Raw genomic sequence first — 11900 nt, forward strand, 5'->3', positions numbered from 1 at the left:
AGATTAATGGTTCTGAAAATGTAAAGCCTTCAATTAAAATTCTAGCCAAAGCATGAACAGTCATACACAAACTTCTTGAAAATAATTATTTAACTAACACTTGCCAATTTAATCACAGACTGAAATGTTTAAGATGATCCAAATAATGTTCACCTATAGGTTATAAGTAAGTTTCTCAGAAGCAGTACAAATCAATAACATTTTACAAGGTTCTCAAATCCAGACAGCAATAAAAACATTGGCTCACAAATGTCCTAGCTCAAATATTAAAAGGTCATTTTCTGAAAAAATTGTCTTTGGCTGGTTTCCAATATAGTACATTACTTTAAATAGTTATTGAGTTACAAAGTATAATGAGTGGTTTATTTATTAATGTTCAGAAATCTATTTTTGAAAAAATTATAAAGTTTCAAAACATTTTTAATAATGCAATAACTCTGAGCAATTTTCTATGAAAGAAAAATAACCACATTAAAGCCTTAAAACTGAAAGAAAAGAGGAAATGCTAAAAAATTTTGCAACCACAAAATTAATAATTTTGCAATTTTATCCTTAATAATAAAATTCTTCCAATAGTCATTCAAATATTGCTGGTCTCACACCCATATTTTTAAAGCATATTTTCCTTAGAAAATAACAAGGCACAAAATAGATAATTAACTGTGTTTATTTGTGTTTAATGGATTACATTGTCTTGAAATGTGTCAGATATGAAAAAGAGATCACTTTGTGCTAACATAATCAAACCTTCTTGAGTAATGCAATAAATGGGTATTAATCACACCTGATCCTTTGTGGAACAGAAAATTCCAAAAATATTGCTGTTCACTATCATAGTATTTAATTATATAATTCCAATTTGTCTAATCATTCAGACATGCATCATGTTCAGTTTAATTTAATTAAACATGATAAACTTGTAATCACATGTAACTGGAAACATCAGTTTACAAAAGCTGATCTTTATCATGTCTTTTAACCTTCAATAATTCCCTGTATATTTCTATTATCAGAGCAAAAATACAAATAAATATAAAAATAAAGCATATATATGGTGGAGGGGTTATGAGCAGGGAAGGTAAAAGGATCTGGACCCCCAACCCGGTAACAGCTAACGAAGCAACATATAATCGAACGCAAACCAGCAATGGAACGGGGACAGATGCTGATGTGGGGCGTATGCTTAGGACTCAACCCGATCAGCTGGGGCCTATGACGCGCTCCAGGAGCCGGAAACAGGCATTAAACAACTGTATATAAGACTCCCCCCCCCCGGCGTTTGCCTTTTAACCCTGACGATGTCAAGTGTATTTGACGAAAGCTCGGTGGATTAAATTCTATTTTTGATAGATATTCTCTTGGTGATCATTATTATTTGGACAATATGAATATTCCCAAGAGTCGCATTTTTGTTTTTATTTCTAAATACATATATATATATATATATATATATATATATATATATAGGTCTTTGGTTATTCGGGTTTTCTCCCACGTAAAATTGGAAGTGTCTTGGCGACGTTTCGACGAAGTCTCATTCGCCATCTTCAGGCTGGTGCTTTCCGCTTTGTGCTTCTCGAAGCCGAAAGCACCAGCCTGAAGATGATGAATGAGACTTTGTCGAAACGTCGCCAAGACATTTCCAATTTTACATGGGAGAAAACCCAAATAACCAAACACCTACATACAAACACCCGCGAAAACCTCAGAAAACAAATATATATATATATGGATTACTTTATGGATTACTGCCTTGTCGTGGCGAAGGGGCTTGTGCAACTCAATGAAGCTATAAGCTATGCCGTGCAGGGCCACCCAAGACGGACAGGTTATAGCAGAGAGTTCTGACAAAATGTGATCCACTGGAGAAGGAAATGGCAAACCACTCCAGTATCTTTGCCATGAAAACCCCATGGACAGTACTAAAAGGAAAAAAGATATGACGCTGGAAGATGAGCCCCTCAGGTCGGAAGGTGTCCAATATGCTACTGGGGAAGAGCAGAGGGCTAGTACTAGTAGCGCCAGAAAGAATGAAGCGACTGGGCCAAAGCCAAAAGGACGCTCAGCTGTGGATATATCTGGTGGTGAAAGGAAAGTCCGATGCTGTAAAGATTTTTTCTCCATAGGAACCTGGAATGTAAGATCCATGAATCAAGGCAAGCTAGACGTAGTCAAAAAAGAGATGACAAGACTGAACATCGACATCTTAGGAATCAGCGAACTAAAATGGACAGGAATGGGTGAATTTAACTCAGATGACCATCAGGTATACTACTGTGGGCAAGAATCCCTCAGAAGAAATGGAGTAGCCTTCATAGTCAATAAAAGAATAGGAAAAGCAATACTGGGATACAATCCCCAAAATGACAGAATGATCTCAATTCGAATCCAAGGCAAACCATTCAATATCACAGTAGTCCAAATCTATGCCCCAACCACTGGTGCTGAAGAGGATGAAATTGACCGGTTCTATGAAGCCCTACAGCACCTTATAGAATTAACACCAAAAAATGATGTCCTTATCATCATGGGGGATTGGAATGCTAAGGTAGGAAGCCAAAAGATAACCGGAATAACAGGCAAGTTTGGCCTTGGAGTACAAAATGAAGCAGGGCACAGGCTAATAGAATTTTGTCAAGAGAATACGATGGTCATAACAAACACTCTTTTCCAACAACCCAAGAGACGGCTCTACACATGGACATCACCAGACGGTCAACATAGAAATCAGATTGACTATGTGCTCTGCAGCCAAAGATGGAGAAGCTCTATACAGTCAGTAAAAACAAGACCAGGAGCTGACTGTGGCTCAGATCATGAGCTTCTCGTTGCAAAATTTAGGCTTAAATTGAAAAAAGTAGGGAAAAGCACTAGGCCACTCAGGTATGAACTAAATCATATTCCTGATGAATATACAGTAGAGGTGACAAATAGATTTAAGGAATCTGGATCTGATAGACAGAGTGCCTGAAGAACTATGGATGGAAGTTCGCAACATTGTACAAGAGGTAGCAACTAAAACCATCCCAAAGAAAAAGAAATGCAAGAAAGCAAAATGGCTGTCTGAGGAAGCTTTGCAAATAGCTGAGGAAAGAAGGGAAGCGAAAGGCAAAGGAGAAAGAGAAAGATACACCCAATTGAATACAGAATTCCAGAGAATAGCTAGAAGAGATAAGAATACCTTCTTAAATGAACAGTGCAAAGAAATAGAAGAAAACAACAGAATAGGGAGGACCAGAGATCTCTTCAAGAAAATTGGAGATATGAAGGGAACGTTTCATGCAAAGATGGGCATGATAAAGGACCAAAATGGCAGAGACCTAACAGAGGCAGAAGAGATTAAGAAGAGATGGCAAAACTACACAGAAGAACTATACAAGAATGAGCTTAACATCCCAGATAACCACAATGAGATGGTCACTGACCTCGAACCAGACATCCTAGAATGTGAAGTGAAATGGGCCTTAGAAAATCTGAGCAACAACAAAGCTAGTGGAGGTGACAGTATTCCAGCTGAGCTATTCAAAATCTTAAAAGACGATGCAGTAAAAGTGCTACACTCAATTTGCCAGCAAATTTGGAAAACTCAACAGTGGCCACAGGATTGGAAAAGGTCAGTTTACATTCCAATTCCAAAGAAAGGCAATGCCAAAGAATGTTCAAACTATCGCACCATTGCACTCATTTCACATGCTAGTAAAGTTATGCTTAAAATCCTACAAGCTAGACTCCAGCAGTATGTGGATCGAGAACTACCAGAAGTACAGGCAGGATTTCGAAGAGGCAGAGGAACTAGAGATCAAATTGCCAACATACGCTGGATCATGGAGAAAGCTAGGGAGTTCCAGAAAAACATCTACTTCTGCTTCATTGACTATGCAAAAGCCTTTGATTGTGTGGATCACAACAAATTGTGGCAAGTTCTTAAAGAGATGGGAGTACCAGACCATCTCATTTGTCTCCTGAGAAACCTATATGCGGGTCAAGAAGCAACAGTGAGAACCGAACACGGAACCACTGATTGGTTCAAAATTGGAAAAGGAGTCCGGCAAGGCTGTATACTGTCGCCCTGCCTATTTAACTTATATGCAGAGCACATCATGAGAAAGGCAGGGCTAGATGAATCAAAAGTTGGAATTAAGATTGCCGGGAGAAATATCAACAACCTAAGATATGCAGATGATACCACTCTAATGGCAGAAAGTGAAGAGGAACTAAAGAGCCTCTTGATGCGGGTGAAGAAGGAGAGTGCAAAAGTTGGCTTGAAACTCAACATTAAGAAAACCAAAATCATGGCATCCGGCCCTCTCAATTCCTGGCAAATAGATGGGGAAGAAATGGAGGTAGTGACAGATTTTATTTTTCTGGGCTCCAAGATCACCTCAGATGGGGACTGCAGCCAAGAAATTAAAAGACGCTTGCTCCTGGGGAGGAAAGCTATGGCAAATCTAGACAGCATACTAAAAAGCAGAGACATCACCCTGCCAACAAAAGTGCGTATAGTCCAGGCCATGGTTTTCCCAGTTGCAATGTATGGCTGTGAAAGTTGGACCATAAGAAAGGCTGAGCGCCAAAGAATTGAGGCCTTTGAACTATGGTGCTGGAGAAGACTCCTGCGAGTCCCTTGGACTGCAAGGCGTTCAAACCGGTCAGTCCTAGAAGAGATCAACCCCGACTGCTCTTTAGAAGGCCAGATCCTGAAGTTGAAACTCAAGTACTTTGGCCACCTAATGAGAAGGAAGGATTCACTGGAGAAGAGCCCTAATGCTGGGAAAGATTGAGGGCAATAGAAGACTGGGACGACAGAGAATGAGATGGCTGGATGGAGTCACTGAAGCAGTAGGTGTGAATTTAAATGGTCTCCAGAAGATGGTAGAGGACAGGAAGACCTGGAGGAACATTGTCCATGGGGTCGCGACGGGTCGGACACGACTTCGCAATTAACAACAACATATATATATATATATGTGTGTGTGTGTGTGTGTGTGTGTGTGTGTGTGTGTGTGTATACATCGTACTCAGTATTTGGAAATATGAACAAAAAGCTTCTCAATTAATATAGAACAAGTCTGTTGCCTTAATAATCATACTGACCCCCTTGTCTCCAATGATACCCCTAGTACAACACATCTGCTTACTAACACATTAAAAGTGTGTATGAACTCGAAAAAGGAAATAACTACCATGAGCGACAGCAGAATAACATCCTCACCCCACTGCCGTGCTGATCGGAATTACCAAGAGAGAGACGTGCTCCCGAAAGACGCACAGAAGATCGGCGCTTATAGCCGCCCTATTATGGGAGTAGTCACGTGCTCCCGGAGAGAGGCTTTACAGAAGTCTGAAAGAGAGGCAACCGGATTGGGAACTGTACCGGATCACATGAAGGAGGAGCACGGAGGACATCGAGCACACACTAAATTAACCCAAACATCCCAGGGAACACTTACAATAACGAAACAAGGCGGACCTTGGACTCAGCTAGATGACACGCTGGGAGCAGTGGGGGGAAATAAAAGTATGGATGGGGTTAATCATGAAGACTGTGAGGGTGCTGGAGGGGCGATGCACTGAAAAACGAGGATCAAAGTGAAACCCTTGGTATGAAGAATGGTGATAATAAATATACAAACAAGTGTGATGTGTGCCAGAAGAGTGGAAGAGAGAAATGCCCCGGAAAACACAGGAGGATGGGCCAGCTCGATAACGTGGAGGATACTTTAACTCTGGGAAATACACATTGCCTTTCCGACTCAAGAACTAAAAGGGGTGGGGAGATGGGTGATCATGCAGATGTAAGTAGGGGCCGTAAGAAAGAGTCATCAAATACTGAAAGTGAAGTCAGAATCAATCAGCCGGGACCCGTCATGAGGTTCATGCGCAGAATGCGGGCGTGGCTGTACTCATAAGCAAGTTTCCTTACCGGTTGGTTTGTACCTGACGATGATGGCAGTTTCCTAGCCATTGAAAGCTTGGTTTTATCTATTAAAACTGTATTGTTTTATTTCCTGGTGAAGGCAACCAGTCTACCAAATATAAATCAGTCTGTTCTGCATTTGGCTCCAATCTAGGAGCATGTTTTGCAGGCAGACCTCACATACTGTGAACACTATAAATTCAAAATTTTGTGGCTGACAAAGAGTTAGTGGGAGACTAGTATAGCTATTTCAGGCTCATTAGCCCTCATCAGCTAGTCACATCCTTCAGGGATTCAAACCTGGACAGCTTGCATGTTAGGCAGCTGTATTACCCTTTTGAGCCACAGGTTCCCCCTTACTCCTGTCAGCTGAAACCAGGGAGAATATATATCTTATCTGTTGGGTGAGGCACCCAGTCTACCAAATATAAATCAGTCTGTTCTGCATTTCGCTCCAATCTAGGAGCATGTTTTGCAGGCAGACCTCACATACTGTGAACACTATAAATTCACAATATGTATGTGTGTGCGTGCGCGCGCATGCGCTTACAATCTTTTCTAGTGTAACATCTAAGTTTCATCATGTCTTTATTTCATGTAATAAAATATTAACACTATTCATCAGGTTTACTAAATTTATAAGGAATGAATAGAAATTCAATCCAGAGGATCAAAGGGTTAGGATTAAAAATGTGTACAGTTATGAAAAAGAGCAATAAAAATAAAATTGCATTGTATCTGAAGAAAATAATGATGCACGTATAATCATTTTTTTAAAATAATTATTAGTTGTTGTATTACTTGTATTTAGATCATTCAAATCCAAGAGAAAACAAGAAAAAGATAAATCAAAATCTTAAATGTCAGTAGACTTGATTCTTAGAACAAAAGGATACTTTTTTGAATTCAAGCTATCTAATCAAATTTTAAAATGTATTTACAACTTGCTTTGTTCCTGTTTCATTCCAATTCACTTAGTTATGAGCAATTTCAGGAAATCTGATCTTTCTTTTTTTTCTCTAAGAAAAATTCTCAGATTTCATCTTTTGCTACAAATGTACAAAAATCTGTGATTTTAGAGACTTCTGTTTCTAGTTCATAGAGTTGTTAAATCAGACACTCACACTTCATGAACTGCCTCATTTTCCAATTCAGCTTAATTCTTGTTCTAGCTATGATTATCAACTATTCTTTGAAACTGTTAAACCCTGAATGGCTTCTTCTTTCACGTCCAATTTGTCCTCTGTATATTAGAGACAGACAAGTTGTTGTTGTTGTTAATTGCGAAGTCGTGTCCAACCCATCGCGACCCCATGGACAACGTTCCTCCAGGTCTTCCTGTCCTCTACCATCTTCTGGAGTCCATTTAAATTCACACCTACTGCTTCAGTGACTCCATCCAGCCATCTCATTCTCTGTCGTCCCCTTCTTCTATTGCCCTCAATCTTTCCCAGCATTAGGCTCTTCTCCAGTGAATCCTTCCTTCTCATTAGGTGGCCAAAGTACTTGAGTTTCAACTTCAGGATCTGGCCTTCTAAGGAGCAGTCGGGGTTGATCTCTTCTAGGACTGTTTGATTATGTACTTTGGCTACATCCTGACAATTCGTCTTTGACATTTTCTACAGTATAAGGCTTAAATGAATGTTTATAATGCTTTATATCCAATTAACTGTCAAGTATGTTATACAGTGAAAAGTAGGACTCTCTTATTAACAGCAGCCTTGCTAGCCTATGCTATATTATACTATGTTTTCCAGCAATATAGCTAATTTACAGGATCAATCATTTTTAAGTATAAAAATACTTTTGGAACTTAAGGCACCGTGCACAGTTGAAGACATAATCCTAAATATTTATGGAATTTAACTTCTCTGAATTTAAATGAAGATTGAATAAATATTTAAATAATAACAATTACTATCATTTCCTGTTCATGACAAAAGTGAGAAATTAGTCATTGAGGCTGTTTATTTCTCCTAACTTATGCAAGTTGTTTTATTTAAAATAAACTGAATCTCATTGAAAATATATGCCTTTAAAACACTGTACCATTTCACTCTATTTATATTCCTGAATTAGCTTTGTAAGTACACTTTCAAAAATATTCTTTTATTCTCCTTGAATTAAACTTTAATTTCAAAAAAGCTATAATTTGTTTTATTAATTGGTAATATTTTAGGTGGCATTATATCTATCTATCTATCTATCTATCTATCTATCTATCTATCTATCTATCTATCTATCTATCATCTATCTAATCTAATTTAATCTATCTATCTAATCTATGATCTATCTGTTTCTCACCACAGCAATGGTGTGAGGTGGGGTGGGGTGAGAAAGAGTTAGTGGCCCAAAGTCACCCAACTGGATTTCACCTTTAAAGGAGGCATAGAATGGTTTCAGGCAAGAACCTTAACCACTACACTCCAAACTGGCTCTGTGTGTATTACTTAAAGTTTACAATCCTGAAGCATAACCTACCTGTGTGATTTGATCATTACAGGTATAAAATATTGCAGACAGGCAATTTTTTTTCTAAACATTTTGATTTCATATATCCAAATACCATTTATCAACTATATGGTCTGAACAAGTGAATTTATGTATCTTTAAATCATGTATAGACACAAAAGAATGCATGCTTCCTATACAAATCTTTAAATTACTATAGGCTATAACTTTTTTAAAAAAATGTCTTCTGTTTCATTTAGATTTGGATTCATTCTTCACAAGGATGAGCCTGTACTCCAGAAAATTGATCTTGAAACAATGTCATATATCAAGACAATTAGTTTAAAGGATTACAACTGTGTTCCAAAGACTCTGGCATATACACATATTGGAGGATATTATTTTGTCAACTGTAAGCCTGACACTACTGGAGCTATTCCACCACAAATAATAGTAGATAGTGTTACTGACTCAATTATTGGATATAATGGTGATGTAACAGGATCTCCATATATTTCTCCAGACGGTCACTACATAGTCAGCATTGATGATGTGAAAGGTGTCATGAAGGTCCAGACAATTACACTAAGAGGAGAAATACAAGATACCTTTGACATTCACACAAACTTGCACATATCTGATGTGGCTTTCCAACCATCATTTACTGAAGCTCATCAATATAATGTCTTCGGTAGCTCTAGTACACAGACTGATGTCCTTTTTGTAGAACTGTCCTCTGGGAAGGTGAAGATGGTGAAGAATCTTAAGGAACCTCTTAAACCAGATGAATGGCCTTGGAACAATAAGAACCGATTAATTGAAGGCAGTGGGCTCTTTGGTCAGTACCTGATGACACCTTCCAAGGAATCCTTGTTTATTCTAGATGGACGATTAAATAAGCTTAATTGTGAAATCACTGAAGTTGAGAGAGGAAATACAGTAATTTGGGTTGGAGAGGCATAAAGAACCACATTAGATAACACCCAAATGGATATAGTTTTACAGTACATTGCACTTATCTTCATTCTCTAAATTGTTATTATTTTATATTAAAGATGTTAGACCCTTCTGTACATGTTGTGTGGTTGACTAAAATGGAATTTTGGTGAAATAAAAAATGCTTAAATTGTGAGAAATATGTACTGTTGGTAATCTCCATGGGGAAAAGTGGCCAATTTGTGACAATATTATATTATAATAAATACAAAGGGTATATGACAAAATGATGCCACATTATAACAACAACAGCAACAACAAAAATAATTCATTGAATTGCTAATATTACACACCACGTGCATAGTTAGGTTTTTGCATTAAAACACTATGCCCTGTCCTGACCACTCTTTGATATTTTTGTGCCTTGAACAGAAATGTCTCATAAGGAAAGAGAAGCCTACAAACAGGTAATTGTATTCTTGTGGTTATAAGTTCTCTTTATCTTGTGCAAAGTTTTTAATATCTCAATTTTTTTCATCTCCACAAATTTTAAGGCATAGTTTTAAATCAAAGGACAAAAATATATTTGCAACATTTTGTGCTATCATTTTTATTACTACAGCTTGAAGATATGGTTATTTTTATTACAATTTAAGGTTAAAATTTTGTTAACTGTTCATATTTTAACTGTTACTTTTCCACCTACAAAACAGTTGCATCAACTTGGTATAGTTTAGTTTTATTGAAGAGAAACATAATATCTACCTGCTTAGGAGAAAATGTTTATTTAAAATCAATACTAAGGGTTATTTAAATTGGCAAAAAAATAATGTCTTACTATAAGTTCATTTTAAAACAATATGCTTAATAATACACTTTACACAGTAATCCTATATATGTCTATTCAGAAGTAAGTTCCACTCAATTCAAGAGAATTAAAAATGATACTTTGTCTACTGAAAAAAATCACACTGAATTCAATTTTTCTTACTCCTAGTTGCGTATAAGATTGTATGTTTCAAGTTTCTTTCTGAAAGTACAGTACACTGAAATCAATAAAATTCACAATTAAATAAATGATTCATATCATCTTGCTAAATAGTACCACTTTTGCATATACAATGTTTATCATATATGCCTTTTGTCAGTACTCTTGATAAAAGTAATTTTTTAACTTATTACTGCCATTAGCTTTCTATTTCATGGTATTTATGGTTATTTTAGTTTATAAACTGCCACATAGTTAGGGATGTTGTTTATATGCCTACACAGAAACAATTAAGGTTCTAAAATTTAGAATTATTGTAACCACTAAAAGAGAAAATAATATCTGTGCTGTATTTTTCTTCAGGTTTTTAGATTGGTCTGACTATTGTTATCATTTTAAAAATTGGGTTTCTGTACCTGAAACTTTTAAACTGATATTTGATACAATGCAATCAAATATTTTACTCTAATAGGTAAAGTTAATTAGAAATTTCTATTTTCTTGTCTCTCATTAAGTATCCTGGACTATGAAACAGTAGACTTCTCTTTAGATTAAGGAAACTGACTGATAAATTTAACTGAACAACAAAAATGACTTTAAATTTCTTACTTCTGAATCTTTTTAGCAATTTTCCCCATTGTGATAATAACAGTAATTACTACAGAATAAAAGATTCTGTGAACAGCCTGTTACTTTATGATTTACAGTAGTTCATCTCTTCTACATTTTTCTGATCTATCCTACATATGTGAGTGTTCTGTATGTAGAAAATGCTTGATGAAAAGAAAATAAACCTTTTACATTTTAAATATTGTTGTTTCAGTTGATATATCAAAAAAGAGAATGTTAGAATGTTCCCAACATATTCCCAACTCCTTATGTGGAGGAGGAATCTAGAAAAGCAGTCAAGAATATAACCCATTTTTTTCCCAATGACATCTATGTAGCAAAAATAATGTAGCAAAAATCTCTTTATATTAGATTAGGAATTTATTTCAGGTTGTGTACTGAGTCTAAGTTATTTTAATTCTAGCAAAAACTAAACAAAGATGTCAATAATATTTTGAAGGGTAAATTGCTTACATATATACTATTAAATATTAATATGTAAATCCATTATTAGTTGAAAATAGGTCAACAAAATAAGCGTACTTAGAGCTACCTATTTTCAACTAATAATGGATTTACATACTAATATTTAATAGTATATATGTAAGCAATCTAGACAAAAATGAGATGGAAATAAAATTGAGGAATATCTCTTTCTAAGTTAACACTATTTATTTCCTCACAATGAATTAAAGCAGAACTCCAATAGAAGTAGCATTAATGAAATTCTTTTACACTGCTATGTATAGGAGTTGCTCTAATTATAAAGTCTTCAAATATGTAACACTTCAGAGTCATTTTGAAAAGGGAGATGGGCAGCAAATAAATTTAATAAAGTAATAAACACTATATTGTAGAAAAAATATAACATTTTCACTTCTGTTGCAAAGTGCACATTTAACTATGTTCAAAAGAAAAAATTCAGATAAATAAATCTTGAAAAATCTGTTTGTTAACACTTAATATTTTGCTCTATGTTTTTTCAAGGAGCAAGTATTT

At 36.1% G+C, this 11900-nt stretch overlaps 1 protein-coding gene across 4 annotated transcripts in view; it reads left to right on the top strand.

The window, feature by feature from the left end:
* The window catches only part of FSTL5 (follistatin like 5), a 353800-nt gene extending 342699 nt beyond the window's left edge, over nt 1–11101 (top strand). For all 4 annotated transcript variants that reach the window (XM_039329531.1, XM_039329533.1, XM_039329532.1 and 1 more), the window contains one exon: nt 8629–11101. In XM_039329531.1, coding sequence (XP_039185465.1) covers nt 8629–9331 — 703 coding nt within the window. In that variant the 3' untranslated portion in view covers nt 9332–11101. The remainder of the gene's footprint in view (nt 1–8628) is intronic.
* Nucleotides 11102–11900: the final 799 nt, after the last annotated feature.

Source organism: Crotalus tigris, unplaced genomic scaffold, assembly GCF_016545835.1.
Source record: "Crotalus tigris isolate CLP2741 ecotype Arizona unplaced genomic scaffold, ASM1654583v1 scf7180000024400.591365, whole genome shotgun sequence".
In the NCBI taxonomy this organism is placed as follows: domain Eukaryota; kingdom Metazoa; phylum Chordata; class Lepidosauria; order Squamata; family Viperidae; genus Crotalus; species Crotalus tigris.